This window comes from Chenopodium quinoa, unplaced genomic scaffold, assembly GCF_001683475.1.
Source record: "Chenopodium quinoa cultivar QQ74 unplaced genomic scaffold, ASM168347v1, whole genome shotgun sequence".
Taxonomy (NCBI): Eukaryota; Viridiplantae; Streptophyta; class Magnoliopsida; order Caryophyllales; family Amaranthaceae; genus Chenopodium; species Chenopodium quinoa.
In genome coordinates this window covers 83,082-106,100 of record NW_018743649.1, presented here as the reverse complement: position 1 = coordinate 106,100, position 23,019 = coordinate 83,082, and the positions used below count along the sequence as shown (strand labels likewise).

Sequence of the window (23,019 nt, the reverse complement as noted above, 5' to 3'; positions counted from 1 at the left end):
AGGAAGTCTACTTCAGGCTATTTGATCACTTTTGCAGGGGGGGCAGTTTCTTTGCAATCTAGGTTACAGAAATGTGTGGCATTTACCACAACTGAGTCAGAGTTCATCGCAGCGACAGAGGCATGTAAGGAGTTGTTATGGATTAAACGGTTTGTTCGTCAACTAGGATTTACACAAAAGAGGTATGTGTTGTATTGTGACACTCAAAGTGCTATTCATCTTGCTAAGAATTCTACCTTTCATGCAAAGTCAAAACACATTGATGTGAGGTATCATTGGATACAAGATGTTCTTGACGCTAAGTTCCTTGAGCTTGAGAAAATTCATACCGATGACAATGGCTCCGACATGATGACTAAGGCATTGCAAAGGGGCAAGTTTGAAACTTTTCATTCGATTTCCGGAATGGAAACCACCTCCACATAGTCGGGAGGGGGAGATTTGTTAGGCTATGGGTCCCTTCCTATGTGGAGAAAGCCCATTTTGATGTTGTGTTAGCTTTTGGGGGAACTAGTTAAGTTTTAGCCCAAGTGATGTTAGAGCTTCTTTGAGAAGCTACTACTTGTTGACTTTGTGGTGCTTTTGTCATGGGAATTGGATGAGCAACAAAGCCTTAAAAATACATTTACTTGCTGCCAGCCGTTGTGAGTAAATGTCAGAAGGAAGTAGTTGGGAAGAGGAGTGAAAAATACAGAGTTTCAAAGTTCAACCATTTCACGTCCTTCATTGCACAGCTCCAAATATCATCCCCGATCGAAGCTCATCCGTAGTCTGATTTGGCTCAAATTTTGACAGCTTGTCCGAGACATCTAGGGATTTGTTTTTAACAGTCAGATTCTCTTTTGCTGCTACTGTTCGTGAGTTACGGCCTCTGGACAAAACTCTGTTTTTTTTGGGATATTCTTCCATTTTTTCCTTCATTACTTTGTTCTTAAGATTGTTGTTGTTTGGTTAAATTGAGTACCCAATTTTAGACTTGGAATTGTGTTTGTGTAACATACCTTTCATCAATAAGAACAATTTGGGTGGACTCCTAAAGTCCCGTGGTTTTTTACTCTTCACATCGAAGAGGTTTTCCACGTAAAAATCGTGTGTCCTTGCTTGGTTGATTATGCTCGTTATTTGCCATATATTTCTGCCTTTGGTGTGTTAATATTTCTGGTTGTGTGTTGATCTTGGAGATATATCATATAGCTTGGTTTAAGTGTGACCTTTGAACAAACTAGTAGCTTGTGTGTGGTTGTGGTTTGTTTGTTTGGTCGATTGATTATTCCGCAAGAGGTGTGTTTATCCTCAACAATCTGGTATCAGATCCACGGCTTTATTATTGAGTTCTCGGGATGGAATACGGCAATATTAACACTAGTAGAATGGTTAGTTTGAATGGAACTAACTGTCATCTTTAGAAGAGAAAGATGAGAGATTTGTCGTATGTCAAGAGTTGGCATTTACCTGTGTTTAGTGCTAAAAAATCAGAAGGTAAAAGTGATGAGAAATGGCAATCTGAACATGAGCAAGTTTGTGGGTTCATTCGTTAATGGGTTGATGATAATGTCTTAAATCACATAAATGATGATGTGCATGCAAAGTCTCTTTGGGAGAAGCTTGAATCCTTGTATGCTAGTAAGTGTGGCAATAATAAATTGTACTTGATTAAGTAATTGATGGGCTTGAAGTACAGAGAAAGCAAGACACTTTCAGATCACTTGAATGATTTTCATGGCATTCTCCAACAATTGTTAGACATGGGAATCAAGTTTGATGATGAAATTCAGGGACTTATATTGGTTGGTACTCATCCTGATTCATGGGACACTTTCAGAATGACACTTTGTAACTCTGCACCACAAGGCAAAATCACGTTGGATCTTGATAAGGTTGGTATCTTGAATGAGGAGATGAGAAATAAATCTCATGGTGTGTCATCTTCGTCCGATGAAGCATATGTTGCTAATAACAGGAGAAGAAGCAAGATCAAGGCTCCGAGTGGCAGAGATAAAAGCAGGAGCAAGTCCCGTGGGAGATACAAAAACATGAAATGCAACTAATGTGATAAAATGGGTAACATCCGAAATACTGCTACAAGTGGAAGAAAGATAAAAACAGGGGTGGTAAAGGCAAGCAAGAAAAGAAGCATGATTAGAAAGATCAAGATGGTGATGATCGAGCTGCAACAGCAACAGATGATGATCTTATCATTATACATGATGAGAGCTCGGTGAATCTTGCTAGATATGAGACAAGTTGGGTTATTGTCAGTGGAGCCTCACTACATGTGACATCAAGGAAGGAATTCTTCACATTTAATACACCTGGTGACTTCGGGGTATTGAAAATGGGTAATGATGGCTTGGCTCAAGTTGTTGGTGTTGGTGATATCTGCTTGATAACTGATATTGGAGAAAAGTTAGTGCTCAAGAATGTTAGACATGTTCTAGACATCCGTTTACACTTAATCTCGAAAGGAAAACTAGATGATGAAGGCTATTGTAACACCTTTCATAGTGGCCAGTGGATGCTTACTAAAGGAAATTTGGTGTTAGATCGTGGGAAGAAGCACACAAGCCTGTATTTGCTTCAAGCCACAATTTTCACAAATAGTGTAAATGTAGCAGATGATGATCCATCAAAGTTGTGGCATAGAAGACTTGGCCATATGAGTGAAAAAGGGCTAAGTTGTTTGATGAAGAAGAATGCACTTTTAGATTTGAAGAGTGTAAATTTGGACAAATGTCCACATTGTTTCGCATGCAAGCAAAACAAAGTCTCTTTCAAGAGACACCCTTCTTCCAGAAAATCAGGTTTGCTTGACCTTATTCATTCTGATGTTTGTGGTCCTTTTAAAGTCAAAAGTTTTAGTGGTGCACTTTACTTTGTTACCTTTATTGATGATTGTTCAAGAAAGTTGTGGGTTTATGCTTTGAAAAACAAAGACCAGGTGCTTGATACTTTTTAGCAATTTCAAGCTTTGGTTGAAAGGCAAACAGGTAGAAAGTTGAAGTGCCTCTGTAATGACAATGGTGGTGAATACATTGGACCACTTGATGACTATTGTAAGTCACGGGGTATACGACATCAGTTCACACCAAAGAAGACTCCACAACTGAATGTCGTAGCAGAGAGAATGAACAAAACTTTGTTAGAGAGGATAGGTGCATGCTTTCAGAGGCAAAATTACCGAGACAATTTTGGGGTGAAGCTTTGTTTACAGCTACACATGTGAGTAATTAGTCTCCTTTTGTTCCTTTAAATGGGTATGTTCCAGATAAAGTTTGGCTAGGCAAGGAGGTTTCCTATAATCATTTCCGTGTCTTCGGGTGCAAGGCATTTGTGCATGTTCAAAGTGATGAAAGATCAAAACTGGATTCAACGACTCGCCAATGCATCTTTGTGGGCTATGGTTTGGACCAGTTTGGTTACAGGTTTTATGATCCTGTAGAGAAGAAATTGATTTGAAGCAGGGATGTGGTATTTGTCGAGGATCAGACAACTGAAGACATCTAGAAGGCTAAACAATCTATATCTCACAATAACGATGATTTGGGTGATTTGGATCTACCTCCTTTGACTCCTGCACCTACTCCAGCTGAACAGCTGCAAGATAATGATAATGGGGATGATGTTCCCGAGGTAGATGATGATGTTGATAATGATGATGTTGATAATGATGATGGTGATACAATTGAGCTTGATAACCAGGGTTCAATTGAAGAGCAACCAGATCCTGTGAGACGGTCTATCAGAGACCGACGACCTTCCATTAGGTATCCTTCTTTTAATTATGTTCTCCTAACTGACGGGGGAGAACATGAGTCCTTTGAGGAAGCCATGGATAGTGATGACAAGCAGCATTAGTTAGATGCAATGAAAGATGAAATGAAATCATTGCATGGTAACCATACTTTTGATCTTTTGAAGCTACCGAAGGGTAAGAGAGCCTTGAGGAATCGTTGGGTTTACAAGCAAAAACAAGATGAGAATGCTAAGTAACCACGATACAAAGCAAGACTTGTTGTCAAAGGCTGCAACCAGAAGTAGGGAATAGACTTTGAAGAGATTTTTGCACCGGTTTTCAAGATGTCCTCCATTAGAGTTGTTTTGGGTCGTGCTTCTAGCTTGAATTTGGAGATTAAGCAGTTGGACGTGAAGACCGCGTTTCTTCACGATGACCTTGAGGAAGACATATACATGGAACAACAGAGGGCTTCAAAGTCAAGGGGAAGGAAGAGTATGTGTGCAAATTGAAGAAGAGCTTGTATGGCCTAAAACAAGCTCCAAGGCAATGGTATCGTAAGTTTGACTCCTTTATGGGGGAACAAGGCTACAAGAAGACTTCTTGGGATCATTGTGTCTTCTTGAAGAAATTTTCTGACAATGATTTTATCATTTTGCTACTTTATGTTGATGACATGCTTATTGTAGGGCAAAATGTGGATAGAAATGTCAGCTTGAAGCAACAGTTGAGTAAGACTTTCTCTATGAAGGAACTCGGGCCAGCCAAGAACATTTTAGGCATGAGGATCATCCGTGATCGTAAAAATCGTAGGTTATGGTTGTCACAAGAAGCATATATTCAAAAGGTGCTTCAGAGGTTCAACATGGAGAAAGCAAAACCAATGAGTACTCCTCTTACTTTGAATTTTAAGTTGATTTCTCAACAGTGTCCTTCTAAATCTGAAGAGAAGGAAAGTATGACGCATATTCAATATGCTTCAGTAGTGGGTAGCTTGATGTATGCGATGGTTTGTATTAGGCCCGATTTAGCTCATGCAGTTGGTTTGGTTAGTTGTTTTCTCTCTAATCCAGGAAAGGAGCATTGCAATGCTATGAAATGGATTATGAGATATCTACGAGGTACTGCAGATATGAAGCTATGCTTTGGGAGTTATAAGCCTATTCTTGTTGGCTACTTAGATTCTGATATGGCAGGTGATATAGACTCGAGGAAGTCTACTTCGGGCTATATGATCACTTTTGCAGGGGGAGCAGTTTTTTGGCAATCTAGATTACAAAAATGTGTCGCATTGTCCATAACTGAGTCAGAGTTCATCGCAGCGACAGAGGCATGTAAGGAATTGTTATGGATGAAACGGTTTGTTCGTCAACTTGGATTTACACAAAAGAGGTATGTGTTGTATTGTGACAATCTAATTTCTATTTGTCTTGCTAAGAATTCTACCTTTCATGCAAATTTGAAACACATTGATGTCAGGTATCATTGGATACGGGATGTTCTTGATGCTAAGTTCCTTGAGCTTGAGAAAATTCATACCGATGACAATGGCTCTGACATGATGACTAAGGCATTGCCAAGGGGCAAGTTTGAGACTTGTCGTTCGATTGCTGGAATGGAAACCACCTCCACATAGTCGGGAGGGGGAGATTTGTTAGTCTATGGGTCCCTTCCTATGTGGAGAAAGCCCATTTTGATGTTGTGTTAGCTTTTGGGGCAACTAGTTAAGTTTAAGCCCAAGTGATGTTAGAGCTTCTTTGAGAAGCTACTACTTGTTTACTTTGTTGTGCTTTTGCCGTGGGAATTGGATGAGCAACAAAGCCTTAAAAATACATTTACTTGCTGCCAGCCATTGTGAGTAAATGTGAAAGGGAAGTAGTTGGGAAGAGGAGTGAAAAATATAGAGAGTTTCAAAGTTCAGCCATTTCACGTTCTTCATTGCACAGCTGCAGAAATCTGCCCTGATCGAAGATCATCCCTAGTGCGATTTAACTCAAATTTTGATAGCTTGTCTGGGACATTTAGGGCTTCGTTTTCAACAGTCGGATTGTCTTTTTCTGCTACTGTTCGTGAGTTACTCCCCTGGACAGAACTCTTTTTTCTGGTGATATTTTCATTTTTTCCTTCATTACTTTGTTCTTATGATTGTTGTTGTTTGGGTTAATTGAGTACCCAACTTTTAGACTAGGAATTGTGTTTGTGTAACATTCCTTTCATCAATAAGAAAAATTAGGGTGGACACCTAAAGTCCCGTTGTTTTTTACTCTTTACATCGAAGAGGTTTTCCAAGTAAAAATCGTGTGTTCTTGCTTGGTTTATTATGCTCGTTATTTGCCATATATTTCTGCCTTTGGTGTTTTAATATTTCTGGTTGTGTGTTGATCTTGGAGATGTATCATATAGCTTGGTTTAAGTGTGACCTTTGAACAAACTAGTAGCTTGTGTGTGCTTGTGGTTTGTTTGTTTGGTCGATTGATTATTCCTGAAGAGGTGTGTTTATCCTCAATAGCTTGCTGCTTCTATGCTATGCTACTTCTGATCTACTGTGCTATTGTAAATGTTGCTATAAATGTTTTGTATTTCTCTCTAATTATTCTTATTTTATTGTTGAGTTTGTTTATGAATTTTGACTCTACTGCTGGATGTTTATGTGGCTATGCCTTTGAATGATGGGTTTAGTTGTTTGATATCACTAGTTTTCGAGCTCCACGCGCGCGATGCGCAAGCTTCTTATGGTGAATCGAAAAAAGTTTAGTTTGGCACTTAACGTTAATGCGTAATTAATTTGTTGTATATTGACATATTGTGTGTTGAATTCACAAATATAATGTTATAATTATAAATAGATTAATAATGTTGTAGTTTTTTATTTAGCAATAATTTATAATGTGTATTATAATTATAGTGCATTCTTGTTGATCGTTTATGGTATTAGGCCAATTGCCTGATAAAAAAGACGATGTGCACGTACGGGTTTTTCAATTCGAATGGGTAGAAATATAATATAAGTACATAGGTGTAAAAAATATGGTAATTTGTTAAATAATTTTCCCTCATTTTAATCACTCTCTTTATTTCTCTTCCAACCCCCTTGCATTTCTGCAATCCATATATCTGTTTTTTAGCCTCTCTCTATCTCATCCTCCTTCCTTCATAACCCATATTTCTATCCCTCCCATGTTTTCGAACTTTTTTTACTCCTGGCCTTTATCCCTTCTTCTAGCCTACCCCTTATCTCTTTTGAACTGGTATCTCTATCTTTCAGCCTGCCCTATCTTTTAGCCTCTCTTTGTCTCTTTCTTCAAACCCTTCGCTTTCCTAGTTCCCTTTCTCTCTCTCAATGATTCTCTATATTTGGCCCTTGTTTCTCTACCTCCTTATCCCTTTCTCTTCTCCCCTTCCTCTCCTCCTCTATATTAAGTAACCCCTGACCGACTAACCCCGTACTAAGTAATTCTTCAAGTAACCTGTGAATTAACCCTCAAGTAACTTGACCAAGTAACCCCTGACTGAAATCCTTAAATAACCCCTTACCATGTAACTTGAGTAACCCCTGACCGAATAACTCGAGTAACCCAAACCCTTCGCTTTCCTATTTCCCTTTCTCTCTTTCGATGATTTTTTTGATTTTGGCCCTTGTTTCTCTACCTCCCTTTCCCTTTCCCTTTCTCTCCATCTCCCCTTCCTCTCCTTCTCTATCTTAAGTAATCTCTTACCAACTAACCCTAGACTGAGTAATTCTTCAAGTGACCTCTGAATGAACCCTCAAGTAACCACTGACCGAGTAACCCCTGACCAAACTCTTTAAGTAACCCTTACCGAATTACTCAAATAACCCCTGACCGAACTCCTATTCTCTATTCATCACTCTCTTTATTTCTCTTTCAACTCCCTTGCATTTCTCTTGTCCCTATATGAGTAAAATATGATTAATGTACATCATTGCATTTCTCTATTCATCACTCTCTTTATTCATCACTCTCTTTATTTCTCTATTCATCACTCTCTTTATTCATCACTCTCTTACATCATTGCATTTCTCTTTACATCTTTGAACTCCCTTGCATTTCTCTATTCATCACTCTCTTTATTTCTCTTGACCGAACTCCTATTCTCTATTCATCACTCTTCTTGCATTTCTCTTCCAAAAAGATAGAATACAAATATGAGTAAAATCATGAGATTAAATCTCATGTACATCATTGAACTTCGTAGCTCTTTCTACATACAAAAATAATAAAATACATGATTAATGTAAGGATTGCCAGCTATACACTTAAGTTTGCTATCATAGAATATAAACCTTTATCGGCAATGAAAACTGACAAATAGTTTAATTTTAAGGGGGTGTTTGGTTAGGAGCTTTTTGTAGTAAAAAAGAGCATTATTCACAATAGTACAGTAATAATAATCAGGAAAAAAACACATACTAACCAGTTTGCAGTAAACTAATCCAAAAGATTTATCATTGCATTGCAACTATTATTTAAGAATCTTTTATTTAAATGATACATAAATGGAATATACAATTGGATAGTTCAACAATATAAAACTCTGCAATGTCTTCTACTTTAAATTTGATGTATACATCGCCGTAGGTTCCTGAGTTTCTCTCTAATTAAGCTGGTAACTGTATTAATATGTTCATTGCACTTACGAGTAAAAATTGGAGCAGAACTAAAATGGAATCACAAAGATATTTCGCCCCAGGAAGAAAATAGGCTTCAACAAAATAATTCAGCTCACGGGCTTCATACTTCCTCGACCTGCAATAAACACAGTAATTACAGACAATTGATAACGAAGATAAACTGCAATCACTAAAACAAGCCCAAGTAGATCATTATTGTTGCTATTTTTGGTGCACAATCCATATATAATGGAAAGTGAGGAGACATGTTTAAATGTTTTCAAAACCAATTCGAGAGACTCGCTGACATTCTGGCAAGTTCAAATGAGAAACGTTGCAAGCAATGAACAAGGTGTCCTGTTGTCCCAAGACTCCCAACCCCTCAATATTATGATCATAATTTTACAAAAGGACCCAATATAAGCATTGTGTTGTTGAGTCTAATTTTTCTGTCGCTTGAATTGAAGTAGTGGCATAAAATTACTAAAAACGGAAAATCTGACTATATATAACGGACAACTCAAAAATCTAAAATAGTATGTGTATTAGTTCTGAACGAAGGGAGTACAATTTAGGGTGACCGGTTTTTTTAGATGATTTTATGAGCATGGTACTGCTAAAACCTTTACTAATTCTCACTGAATTATTTCCTTGAGAGGCAATATACACAAAACTTGATCTTCACCCAACACCACACCCTCGAGGATAATAAATAAATAACTAAGGCTCAATATTACTAAGTCAAGCATCAGAATCATAAATAATTTTTTATTTCAAAAACATGGATTTTTACTGATCAACTTTGGTGGCTGATTTATATTTCATTAATGCTTTCCTAGTTTCCTGTATTGGAACTTGTATGATTGAAACACAAAAGCCGATTAGGCCACATGTGCACAGCAGAAATAAAACCATGTATTCTCACTCTTCAATCAAACACAACTGCACGCGACATACAAGTTTACTAAGAAAATAACAAACTAATGGATATAAGATTGGAAACCTGCACTGGCACAGCATGAAGGCAGAAATCAGCACCTTGCAGAGCAGATTTGGCATCAGTTGTGGCAACAAAATTTTCTGGTAGCTTATGATTTGGAAAGTATTTACTGCAATGAAACCATGAAAAGGTTAAATACAAAATATTCCTGTGGAGAGCCAAGTCTTTGAGCGAATCAAGCCAAGGCTTTACCAATTGAGATGGTTTCGATTAAAAGATTGACAAACATGAGGATCACGCACGAGCATACTGACTTCCATTTTTTCTTTTCTATTTGCAACATGAGCGGCCATAGCTGTACCAAATGAGCCACCTCCAAGCACCACTACCTATTAATAAGGCAATACTAAATTATAAGTTAAAAAGTATTCAAAAAAAATAAAATAAGTTAAAAAGGAATTACAACATAGATTGCAGGTGAGACCAAACAAATGAACATAGTTGACAAGAATCAACCACATATACGTAGTATAATTTTTTACATAATTTATAATTACCTCAGAAGCTACTTCAATGGAGCAGTGAAAACCCAGAAGCCGCTCCAATGCGAGTAATGTTGAAAAGTTATTTGTAGGCTTCCTCAACTCAAGAGAGATGGAGATGGCCTTCCTTAAAAGACCGAGAGTGATAAGTGATTTGGGTATTTTATACCCTGCCAAGTGGCCCAATCAGAGCATGACACCTATCACTGGAAGGGACCTTCCAGATGGTGACACATGTCACGCAGATATTGCCCCCTGGGAATGGCGGCTTTCAAGGCCCAAATCCCAAGGGGCCCTTAAAAAATGACGTGCCCTAATCCCTAGGTCACCAGATCCTAGGGAGGGCACACTTTCCAAAAGGACCCTATAAATAGGGACATTCTTACATTTATGACAAGACAGAGAAATACATACACAGAAAAAGAGAGAGAATATTCACGCACTACGAGACTATACGTCACTTACTACATAGTTGTCATTTTCAAAGAACAGACAACACTTTACCTGAGCTTGGAATCCAAGCAGATAACTTTACTTCCGCACGTTTTATTACCGAACGTTTACTAACTTAATCTTCGGAGGTAGACCACCGACCATTCGGCGGTTCATTTGCTTTGCAGGTACAGGCGTTCATTGTTGAATCCAGTTTCAGTGTTGTAACTCTCCTGAGAGACAAAAACCCCCGAAACATTTGGCGCCATCTGTGGGGAGAGTGCCTCTGAAATGGCTTCACAAGTACCTGTACCGAACCCAGAGGCCAATCGGCCTCCAGAAGACATAGTGGTCCAAACGGACCATGACTCAGGTGACGACGCTGACGTCGAAACCTATGTGGATCCAAATGGGTCCCTCATCTCTAAACGCATCCGTAGTAAGGAGAGGCGGGAGCGTCACCATGACCAAGCAGGGCCAAGCAGAACTGCTGGCCAGCCAAAGAAGCCCTCGGGGCGGCCAGTTGATCCTTCCCAGGCGGCAGGATCAACTCCCGTCACTCGAGATGAACTAATGACACTCCTGAGCAGCCTCGGGGGAGAAATCAAACAACTCGCCTCGAAGAAGTCGCCTACTCCTAGGAAGGAGCAATCGGCCAAGAAGCCAGCCCAGGCTAGCAAACAGAAGTCGGTCAGGGACCGTAAGCCGACTCCTCATCCTACCCCTACGGAGAAGGCCCGGCCCCAATTTGACCTTACTCGGCTCCGTTTCCCGGAAGCGAGCACAAGAAAAGCCATCCGGCACATACAGCCAAATGGTAGCAAGAAAACATCTCTGATGCTCGGCAATACAATGAGCAGAAGAGGACCCAGCTATCAGAGTCGGCTTCAACATCAACTTATCATGATAACTACCGGAACACCTCTGTGAGGTGTTCCCAGTATGTACATGAGACACCAGCTAGCAGCCCACGGGTTCAGTCTGGTCCTCATATGAATCAGTCGGCCTAGTACATGGCACAGCCAATGTACCAGGCGCCGATCTTACCTTACATGCAGCCTGCCCTCTTTGGAGGACAGGCGGCATACAGCTATCAGCCGATGGACTGGTAGCTTAGGCTGTAACACCTTGGGGATCAACCCTCTGCTTTCTCTAAGGAAATAACTGAAGCCGTACAGCCGGCTAAAGTTAAAAATGTTCTGGTTGGAGCCTATGACGGGACCTCCAACCCAGAAGACCACCTGCTAGCATACACCCACCTCATGTATCTACAGGGGTTGGATGATGCCGCATGGTGTCGTTGCTTTCCAGCCGCTGGGCTATGCCGGCTGGTTACATAAATAGCTTCAAGACGCTTGCGTTCTTGTTTGCTTCAAACTTCTCTATGAATATCCCTGCCAAAAAGACAAGTCTTGATTTAGGCAATGTTCAGCAGGGAGATAGAGAAGGTTTGTGTTCCTATGTCAGGCGGTTCAATCTGGTCCGAATCCAGATTCATAGGCTGTCTGATGAGGTCGCCTTCAAGACTTCTTCAAGGGTCTGAAGGATGGGTCTACTTTTAAGTATGAACTCGTCAGCAAACAAATCTTTACTCTGCAAGGAGCCTTGCGAGAGGCGGAAGCCTATATACAGGCGACCGAACACTGCTCCTCTTATAAGTAGACGGACCATAAGAAGTCTGACCGGCAGAAAGAGAGTCGGCCTGCTCAGCCGGCTCCTAAGCCAGAAGAGAGAAAAAAGAAAAAGCAAGTCTGGGCCATTGATAACTCTGATCAACCGGCCCACAAGAAGAAAAAAGAGTGCAAACCGTATGTCCCAAGGTACGAATTCCACAAGGACTGCTGCTCCATCCTCTTGGAAATTAAGGATCGGCTGACTCTTGAGAAGCCGACTCCTATGAAAGGTTCCCCTGAAAATCGGAACAAGAACAAGCATTGTCATTTCCATGAGGATGTTGGCCATGACACGAACGACTGCTTCAGTCTCAAGCAGGAGCTCGACCGTTTGGCCGACAAAGGACACCTGAAGTCCTATGTGAAGTCCAAAGTGACTTCAAAAGAAAATCCAGGGCAGTCCAAGAAAAAGACTCCCCAGCCTACTGTGAGTGCCGAAACTGATGAAGAACCGATATACACCATAGCAGGCGGCTTTGCAGGTGGTGGCCCGACCATTTGGGGCACCAAGGACCATCTAAGGAAGATGGTCAACTCTGTTGAGGAAGGGGATGCGCCAGGCACATCCGCCTTCCCTAAAGTTGTCATCACCGAGCGGGACAAAGGGAAAGTCCGTCGGCCGCATGATGATCCTGTTGTCATTGAATGCAAGGTTGCCAACCAGTTGACACGGGAAGCTCCTCTAACCTCATCAGCCCCAAATGCTTATCCAATCTCAAGTATAAACCGGATAGCATGATGGAGGTCTCCCACACCCTTGTTGGGTTTGGGGGACGACTTGTGCACCCAGTCGGACGCATTGACTTACCAGTCTGCCTGGGAAGCAGGGGAGACGGTCGGCACATGACCATCCGTTTCCTCGTGGTTGAAGAGCTCACAGCTTACAACCTCATCTTTGGCCGTCACACTCTTAACGAGTGTAAAGCCGTCATCATCCCTGTACTCATGCTACTCAAGTATGAGAAGGATGATGGAACAGTCGGTTCCCTTAATGGGGACCAAAAGACGGCTCGAGAGTGTTACCTCTCGGACGTCAAGCCTACGGCCGTAGCATCCGGTCGGGGCAAGCAAACAATCGACCTCGACGATGTCGAGGAAGAACAGTCGGCCCCACCAGCCGGAAAGAAAAGAAAAACTGATCCGCTGGTGGTGGTCAAAAAAGAAAAACAATAGCAATCACTGACCGGGGAACGGTCAGATGATCTCCGTCCCCAGCTTCTGGTGAGCACATCGATATCCCTCTGGACGACAGCCGCCCAGAGCGGACGGTTAAGGTGGGGACGGTTGCACTTGCAAGGCTGGGTGAAAGCCTTCATCAACTACTCAGAGAATTCAAAGACATCTTTGCCTTTGATGTGGAGGAGATGCCAGGCATCAGCCCGGATTTTGCTGTCCACAAACTCGTCGTGGATCCTAAAAAGAAGCCCATCCGGCAAAAGAAAAGAAACCATAGCGAGGAAAGAAGTCAGGCGGCAGCTGCCGAAGTAAAAAAGTTGCTGGATGCCAAGTTCATTCGGCCGTGCAATTTCCCTGAATGGGTAGCTAACGTTGTGTTAGTAAAAAAGCCGAATGGAACTTGGGGGATGTGTGTTGACTACACAGACCTCAACAAGGCATGTCCAAAGGATAGTTATCCATTGCCCAAGATCGACAGTCTGGTCAACTCAACAGCCGGACATGCCTTGATGAGCTTTATGGACGCCTATTCAGGTTTCCATCAGATCCCCCTGTGGAAAAAAGATCAAGAAAAGACGACATTCGTCACTGATCAGGGGTTGTTCTGTTATGCGGTGATGTCGTTTGGTTTGAAGAATGCGCCTGCAACTTTCCAACGAATGATTAATACGGTCTTCATTAATCAAATCGGAAGGAATGTAGAGGCGTACATTGATGACATGATAGTCAAATCCAAACAAAAGGCGGTTGCTGATCTCTGAGAAACATTCGCCACACTCAGGCGGCATAAGGTCATGCTAAACCCAAAAAAGTGTGTCTTTGGTGTTGAGTCTAGGAAGTTTCTCGGATTTTTGATTGACCAAAGGGGAATAGAGGCCAACCCTGAGAAAATACAGGCGGTAATCGACATGCAGTCGCCCCGTACTGTGAAGGAAGTGCAAAAGCTAACAGGTTGTCTGGCGGCCTTGGGGAGATTCCTCAGTCGGTAAGGCGAAAAGTGTCTCTACTTCTTCCAGGCAATAAAAAAGAAGACCAACTTTGAATGGGGGGATGATGCAGAGGCGGCCTTTCAAAGCTGAAAACTCATTTGCACTCTTTGCCAAGGCTTGTCAGCCCCTTGCCCAAAGAGAAGCTCTTCATGTACTTAGCCGTCTTTGACCATGCCCTTAGTGTGTCGTTCTCTTAGCTGAAAGAGACGGCACTCAGCTCCCGGTGTATTTCATTAGCCATGTTCTGAGGAACGCAGAGCTTCGGTACCCCATGGTTGAGAAATTCGGCTTTGCCCTATATATGGCCATCAAGAAGCTAAAACCCTACTTCTTGGCGTATGCGGTAGAAGTCTATACTGACCAACTGATCAAACGACCACTCACAACCATGGAGTCTTCTGGACGAATGATTAAATGGGCTATTGAAATGCAAGGATTAGAAATCACTTTCGAACCAAGGAAGGCAATAAAGGGGCAAGCATTCGCCGACTTTATTGTCGAAATGACAAGGCCGGCTGTACCGGACAATAAAGACCAGGTTTGGAAAGTGTATGTGGATGGGAGCTCCACTGTGAACGGATGTGGTACAGGGATTATCTGTCAATCTCCTGAGGGAGATAAGTACGAATACGCACTACGGTTTAAGTTCCAGGTCTCTAACAATAAGGCCGAGTATGAGGCCCTGCTGGCCGGCATTCGGTACTGCAAGGCGGTAGGCGGCAGGTCTTTAGCTGCCAAGGCTAGGCGGCTCTATTTCTGGCCAACTCTGGAGTCGGACGCTATGGAAATGGTTAAAAAATGTGACAAGTGTCAAAATTTTGGCAAGCTCATCCATCGTCCGGCCACGGACCTGACGACCATCCACAGCCCAATTCCCTTTGCCAAATAGGGCATGGACATACTTGGGCCTTACACCGCGGCCCCAGATGGCAAGCGCTACATATTGGTAGCTATGGATTACTTTACCAAGTGGGTAGAGGCGGAGGCGGTCAAAAACATTAAGACAAAAGATGTCATTTCCTTCATCTGGAGGAATATTATCACTCGTTTCGGGGTGCCCATGTCTATGGTTTTTGATAATGGTCCTCAATTTGAGACGCCTCAACTCAAGACTTGGCTGGGAGAGCAAGGGGTCTCAAGCCTCTTTGTATCAGTCGGCCGCCCTCAAGCAAACGGCCAGGTTGAAGCCTTCAATAAGCTAATCTCAGACGGGATTAAAAAGAAAATTGAACGGGCTGGTGGCCTTTGGGAGGATGAACTACCACACGTCCTCTGGTCCATCAGAACGACTGCTAAAGGGGCGACTGGAGAAACCCTGTTCCTCATGGTGTATGTTGCAGAAGCTGTCCTGCCCATTGAACACTATGAGCCGACTCTTCGAGTCATGTTATATGACGAAGAAGCTAACTGGGAGGCCATGCGGCTAGCATTGGACTCACTTCCAGAGCGAAGGGGCAATGCCACCTTCCGCCATGAGATTTACCGTCTGAGAATGACACGGGCTTACAACAAAAGAGTACACAAGCGTCTTCTCAAAGTGGGGGACTTTGTGCTACGGAAAATGGAGGCAATCGGTAGGGCGAATGAGCAGGGAAAGTTGACCCCAAATTAGGAAGGTCCCTACCGAATATATGAGGAAGTAAGAGACGGCACCTACCGTCTGGAAGAACCAGACGGCAGGCAGCTGCCTAGAACTTGGAATGTGGACAACTTGAAAAAGTATCATTTCTAAGTACAAATGTAAATACCTCAAATTTTGTCACTTCAAACTTTGCTAATGAGAATATGCCTTCATTTTTCAACTTGTCTTTTTATTTTTAATATCGCCTGTACAAAGTACAGACGGCCAATGTATTTGGGTAAAGTCTGTCCCAATAACAGACGCCCCAACCTTTATGAAGGAACCGACTACTCTAGAGCAGTCGTTCCTACGAAATTCTTACTGCATTATGTTAAACACTTAATTGTAGGGAATAGTTTCAAGCCTTTAAAATCCCACTAGCTTGAACCCCACTGTGATCATACACTAAAGTACGGTGGCGTCGGAAGAAGATAGAGCAAAAGAGTCGCCAACAAGTTTTTTAGGAACTTGTAAACCGTTCATAGGATGAAGGTTACACCCCTTAACGATCCAAGAGATCGTCAACTCCATAAGGTCATGAACCAAATAAGGGTCCGGGGATGAAGGTACAAATCCAACCTAAAAAAGATTGAACCTGCCCTAACAATAGGCCTTTACTTTATTCTTATCGTATTCATGTGCGCTTTCTGATTAACATGCAATCAATAGGTTAACCCTAAACCTGTTTAATCTATGTTGGTTGAATTTAATGCACAAATAAACTATTATTGGCGATCACTTGAATTGTAATCATAATTAACCCTAACAAGATTATTAATTATCTTATTAAGCGTGATTACAAGTACCAATTCCCTTTAAACATACAATAAAGGTGATCAAACAATAAAGAATAAAATAATACACATATCAAGCAACATAAATAAATAATCAACATCATTAATAATAATAATATCAATCATAATTATAATCATCATATTAATAATAATCATGTTAAAGCATAGCAAGATCCTAGGCATGATACTAACAAGATTAATAACAAACCCTAGCATGTCACTAAGCAATAAAAATCAAATCTTTAACCCTAACATGATACTAACAATCATAAATATTAGGAAGAATATAGGAAGCATCGTACTTTTAAATACTTAATATTAAAGTTACCCTAGACATGATACTAGGAATCAAAATAACAATCTAAGCATGATTTCTACATCATAATATCAATTAAACCATTAAAGTACTTACTTGGATGCCTCGTACCTCTTTTTAATAACAAAATACACACGTTAGTAACTTCAAGGAAAATAATAATCAAAACAATTAAATTAAATAATTGAAATAGAGATTTGGGACCAAACCCTCAGAAATTAAAACATTTCACGTCTAGGGAGAAGGCAACTTCGAATATGGCTAGGTGTATCTAGATCTTGTGAATGCGGAATTTTGTATGAAAAGGCAAGAAAGAATTGAATGCTAAAGAATTAATGTTTGTTGATGAAAGCTAATTAAAACTAACTGTTGATGAGAATTTGTGAATGAAGATGATGAATTGGTCCATGAAAACGGAGTTTTTAATACGATATTTATAGAGAAAATCAGCCAAAAAAGATAATTTAACAAAACAGAGTCTGAAGATCACAAAACTGCATTGGCGCCAACCCTGGCTAACTGGCGCCAGGCACCAGTGGCTAGCGCCAGGCGCCAATGGCTAGCGTCTGGCGCCAAGCCTGGTTCCAGGCACCAAGGCCTGGGGTTGGACGCCAGTCTTAATTCCAACGCGTTTTCGAAAATCTGATAAGTTTACCGTACTGGAAGATAAAATAATATAATTTCTTCGAAAATGCTATTTGATCTGAATTAAAACTCTGAAAAGTCCTACTCGAATTAGGAATGAAAAGAACCTTCTAGAAGATTCTAGAAGACTAAAACCATTCCTAATTGCATTAGGAATGATAAATCATATTAGGCCCTCCCCTAGATCATTGGGCCATACATAAAGCTCAAACCGGGCCCAGTTTAGTAAATTGGCCATAACTTCCTCAATATTCATCGGAATTGGGCTTATAATATATCGTTGGAAAGGTCTTTGCAAGCCCCATCCAACTACACCATTATTGGACCCATATCATGGACCAACCAAACTGGATTAGCTGTTTTCTTAAAATAAAGTTTTCAAAATCAGGGAGAAGAGAAAAGAAATAAAACTTTCCGCAACACCAGACTTTTCCACACTTTCGTTTCATTCGATTATGATTCGACGTGAAAGGTACTCATCACTGGGTTTGGTTTTGGGGAGACACAAATGGGTGTCTACATTAACGAATATTTGCTTAAATCATTTTGAGGCCAATGACCGGATATTAAGAAAAACGCATAGAAGCCGAATGGTCACAGTCTACTCCAATATGAGTATGACCGTCTGCTCCAACATGAGTCAGATAACCGGCAACGCCCATTCGGGCGAATTCGTCGAGGAGAAGCATCTCCCATTTGGGTGGCACTTGCTCTACAAATACATCAAGCGGCCCTACCAAATGCTAAGGCAGCATTTGAAGTCGTTTGTTTTAATCGAAAGTGAAATCCAAGAGGCCAAGAATTTTCTAACTGTTCTAGCACAGTCGGAATAGGGATCACTATTTCACAAGTAGAAACTATTGAGGCATTAGGTCAGATGCGCCTGTTTTTGCTCTAAGGCAGGACAGGCGGAAAACTTTTACTGACCTACAAGTCACCTAATGAGGCCTTTGGCCAGATACGCCTGTTTCTGTCCGGACGCAGAATAGGCGGACTATTACTTACGAGAAAACGAGCTAAAACACTTAGCATATTAAAACAGAGACTTGTGGGTCGAATGCGCCTGTTCTTTGCTCTTGGGGAAAGACAGACGGATTATTCTAAAGAAAAATCAAGACTAAGTTAAAACATAGCACCTTATCTCGTCAAGGCCTAAGGCCGAATGCGCCTGCTTTTAGTTCTTGGAACAAAACAGGCGAGGGATTTCTTTTTAGCCAAATTTTCTAAGTCAAAAATATTATATTTCGCCTGAGCCAATGGCTGAATGAAAATAATTATTCGTTCGCTCCTGATGGCTGTCTGTCGCATGGTTAGGGGCAATCACCATAGTGATTGATTGACTTAGAAACCATGTATACTCTTCTAAGTATCAATAATTTCTAAGCCAATCAATACACTCAACCGAAACCACTCGACATCCGTCCAGGGCAAGAACATTCGCATGCTATACAGGTTATAATACTTAGCCAAAAAACATGCAATGAAAAAATTTAAAGAACAGCAATATGAATAACTTCAGCCAATGGCCGAATGATTTAAAATTAAAAAGGCCCAATCGCCATCAGACGATTGGGTAAGATTGTTAGTTGGCAAAGCCAGGGGAATTGTCAAAATCACCCGACCCCTCGGTCGGTAAAGATACATGGATACTCAGCACGCAGGCCGGAAGATGAAATTAATGGCCATTCGGCTGCAGACATAACTACTAAAAAGCTTCAAGGGGCAGAGCGATTGCCAGCATTGGCAGCCGCATCATCAGTTGCCGGCTGCTCTTCATTGTCATCACCATCCTCTTCCCCGTCTTCATCCCCGGAGGAGCCTGAAGAGGAGTCGGCCTCTTCACCATCCGCATCCTCCTCGTCAGCCCGGCGAAGGAGTTCAGCATTGTAATCCTCGTTTGCCTGATCAAACTTGGATTTCCAGATGCCAAAATCAGCACCCGGCTGTACCGCCTCCAATATCGCCCGCATGATGGATTCGTAGTCTTCCATCATTTGTTGGACAAGGGCCTGTTTCTCCTCCTCAGCCTGGGACCCGAACTTGGCCTTCAGCTGCTGCTCCTGGTTCGCCAGGAGCCCCTCCAGGCGGCTCACCCGCTCCTTGGCCCTCTCGGCCTCATTCTTGGCCTCTTGAAGAGGCTCAAGTTTTTCCTTAAGGCCTTTAACTTCGGCCTTAAGTTCATTGACTTTGGAGCGGGCCGAATCCAGGTCCTTCTTCACCTGCAGGTTGGCGTCCACCTGGGAATACATCATATCAAGGGTCAGAAGCTCATTGTGAGCAATTTCAAATTAAGCTCGGTCTAAGGCGGAATCGGCTCGAGCTTTAGCGGCTGTTACCTCTTTTGATTTTTCCTAGATTGGTCGTTTGAGCCCTTGGACGCGCAGCATGGCCTGGAAATAAGAAAAGACCGAATGGTCAAAACCAATTGGATATGTGTTAAATATTATGGAAAATTTAGCTAACTCTTTTACCTCGCAGAGGTTCTTCAAGATGGCATCCAAGTTAAGGGTGCCGACTCCTCTTACGGACGCCCTGTCCTTAGGATCAAGCGACCGTAGCATCTCCTTGGCCATCTGGACAACGGTCAGCCTTTATGGGGGGGCTGCAAAATTATAAGTTAGTCAAGTTCAAAGAAGCAACATTAAGCATTGAAGTTTAATAAAAATGCGGCCCATACCGTCCGGTTGGGCCTCCTCCTCCTTCTCCTTCCCCTGACGTCTCTTTTCTCCTGCTGAGCCGACATCAGTGCTGGGTTGCTTAAAGCCACCCTTTGATGCCTGAATAGCATCCGGTTTGCTGACCTCCCTGCCAGCTTCGAGAGTAGAGTCGTCCCCTCTCTTGGACTTTTGAGTAATGTGTTTCCGGTGTTTGCTGACATCACCCTCTCTTGAATTTTGGGTTGGGATTGTTTGGAGGAAGAAGGCCTGACATAACCACTCTTTTTGGACGAAAAGAAAGGCGTCAGAAAAGCAGGCGGACAAAATTTAACCTTTGTTGAAAAATATTCCAAGTATCATAAACAGCTACCTTGGGAGTTCCGGCTGCTTTCTGCTGGTCATTCGCCCTGTTAAGGACGTTGGTGCGGTACTTTGCTACAGAGACGGCAGACGGCTTCTTTGTTGCCGAGAGTTTTTCCATTGCTTTGTCTGCACCAAAAAGAGGGAGTTAGGCTTATTAAGCATACACTGAAAACAATTTTAAGTTTACTTAAAGACAGACGACCGACTACCTCTCGGCATCTCAGAACTTAGACCACAAGCGGCCAAGAACACCCCATCTTCTAGCCATTTGTAAAGGGGAATGTAGCTCTGGGGGACGACTATTTTCTCCCCATGCTCGTTTGTCTGAACAGACACTGCAAACAGACCCCGGTCAAAAATTTCCTCCTGGGCCCGCCTAGGGAGAGGGGGCAAGGCACTCTTGCCAGCCAGAAGGGGCGGATCCTTGTTCCACCGATTGTATTTTTGGTTCAGTCGGCTTTCAGGGGAATGGACAATGTAGAACTTAGTTCTCCAGTCCTTCCATTTGTTCTCTTTGCCGACTGCCATCATGTACCCCTTGCAAGTGGTCAAGGTGTACCAGCCTTCGCCGCCCTTGGCAGGCGCTCGGCTGAGATAGTGCATGTGGGTGAATGTCTCAAAGCTGGGATCCATCTCCAGCATTTCACATGCGGCAACGTACCCGATGATATTTATCCATGAATTCAGGACAAGTTGCCAGATACCCAGTTGGTATCCATCCAGTATCCTCTCCACGACCGGATGGAGAGGGAAGCGTAAGCCGAAGGCTTTGTCCTTATAACTGGCCAGAGAGGGCCAGGTTATTGTATCCTCCTTGTTGGGGACGGATAAGAAGAAGCCATGTCCCATTACGACCTTGCGCCTGTAATTGGCAAGGCCGGATGTCATGGAGGCCCGCTTGCGCTGTGGGACATGGTGAAAATAGGGGGCGCGCTCCAAGCGCCTGGAAGCACTCGGCTCCGCCCAGCCTTCCCCCTTTTCTACTAACAAGGACTCCCTTGTAGTATCTATTTTTGCTCGGACCTCCTCTGACTCAACAGAGGCGCTATTAGAGGATGACGAGGCCAAATCGTCATCAGAACCTTCCCCAGAGCTAAGGGACTGCCGGCTAGGGCCAGCAGGGTCCTCCCCTAGACTCTCCTCAGGCGCCTGTTCTGAAGGCTCGGCCTGGTACTGACTGTCGGCTTCCCGCAGTATAGTATCATTGGGGGTGCCGCTTGAAGAAGAGGGAGAGTAATAGGTTGGAGTAGGGGGAAGGTCAGAAGAGGGGTTTGGGGACTGGCACCCTAATGGAGCCGCCTGAAGTTGGAGTCTCACTGTCCGAATGGTAAAAGGAACCATCCGGCCTATATCTCCTTGTTGTTTGCTTTATTCGAGCCATTGTGTCCTACAAATGCACAGACACTATCGGATTCGGAGATGCACTTAAAGGAAAGTTATCGAACGAGCATTCGGCACTCCTAGTTCTAGATTCAGCCGTCCCCGGTGACTGGCTGATCGCTAACCTAGGTCGTGCCGTGTACGTTTGGGAAACCATTTGAATAAACAAAAAACACAAGAAAAAAAAAGAAAAGAGCATGCGATTACCTTAGAAGAAGGTACTTGAGACGCCTGGTTGGCTGAAGCAGTCGGCAGGAAAGGCCGAGTGTCGGATGCTTGACAAAAGTCAAAGTTTTAAAAGTCTTTTAGAGTCAAAAGTCCAGAGATTCTCCAAGATTCGCAACGGTGTGAAAGCAAAAATGAAGTCAAACCTTCCTATTTATAGAAAGGGGAAACCCTAATTTTTCCCCCAAAATACAATTTGAAAATCCAGCCAGTCAGATGAAGACACCTGTCACAGGTGCCACGTGCAATACCGTGACCCCTGTGAGGGGCAAATAATTTGGGTATTTTATACCCTGCCAAGTGGCCCAATCAGAGCATGACACCTGTCACTGGAAGGGGCACCAATTGGACCTTCCAGATGGTGACACATGTCACGCAGATATTGCCCCCTGTGAATGGCGGCTTCAAGGCCCAAATCCCAAGGGGCGCTTAAAAAACGGCGTGCCCTAACCCCCAGGTCACCAGATCCTAGGGAGGGCACACTTTCCAAAAGGACCCTATAAATAGGGATATTCTTACATTTATGACAAGACAGAGAAATACATACACAGAAAAAGAGAGAGTATTCACGCACTACGAGACAATACGTCACTTACTATAGAGTTGTCATTTTCAAAGAACATACAGCACTTTACCTGTGCTTGGAATCCAAGCAGATAACTTTACTTCCGCACGTTTTATTACCGAACGTTTACTAGCTTAATCTTCGGAGGCGGACCACCGACCATTCGGCGGTCCGTTTGCTTTGCAGGTACAGGCGTCCATTGTTGAATCCGGTTTCAGTGTTGTAACTCTCCCGAGGGACAAAAACCCTCGAAACAATAAGGGTCTTCCGTACTGCTAAAAGGTTCAGGTTTCCTGAACTTGAGGGGTGAATTAGCATGGGTGCATGGATGTAGAGGT

General features: G+C 42.7%; 2 protein-coding genes across 6 annotated transcripts; both read right to left on the bottom strand.

Annotated features, from left to right (window-relative positions):
* Nucleotides 1–8,170: 8,170 nt before the first annotated feature.
* Nucleotides 8,171–16,983, bottom strand: LOC110683250. The gene is made up of 4 exons (XM_021859594.1): nt 16,943–16,983; nt 9,556–9,692; nt 9,367–9,472; nt 8,171–8,499 (listed from the first exon to the last, which is right to left on the bottom strand). Exons 2-4 carry the CDS (start codon nt 9,644–9,646, stop codon nt 8,352–8,354), a joined length of 345 nt encoding a protein of 114 aa, XP_021715286.1. The 5' UTR covers nt 9,647–9,692; nt 16,943–16,983; the 3' UTR covers nt 8,171–8,351.
* Nucleotides 16,984–17,941: 958 nt separating this feature from the next.
* Nucleotides 17,942–22,331, bottom strand: LOC110683248. 5 transcript variants are annotated; one of them, XM_021859593.1, is made up of 3 exons: nt 19,963–22,331; nt 19,828–19,881; nt 17,942–19,728 (listed from the first exon to the last, which is right to left on the bottom strand). In XM_021859593.1, the coding sequence occupies exon 1, from the start codon at nt 21,850–21,852 to the stop codon at nt 20,695–20,697; it is 1,158 nt and encodes a 385-aa protein (XP_021715285.1). In that variant the 5' UTR covers nt 21,853–22,331; the 3' UTR covers nt 17,942–19,728; nt 19,828–19,881; nt 19,963–20,694. The 5 variants fall into 5 exon arrangements, with proteins under 5 accessions (XP_021715285.1, XP_021715283.1, XP_021715280.1 ...); XM_021859591.1 differs by having other exon boundaries at nt 19,828–22,331; XM_021859588.1 differs by having other exon boundaries at nt 17,942–19,881.
* Nucleotides 22,332–23,019: the final 688 nt, after the last annotated feature.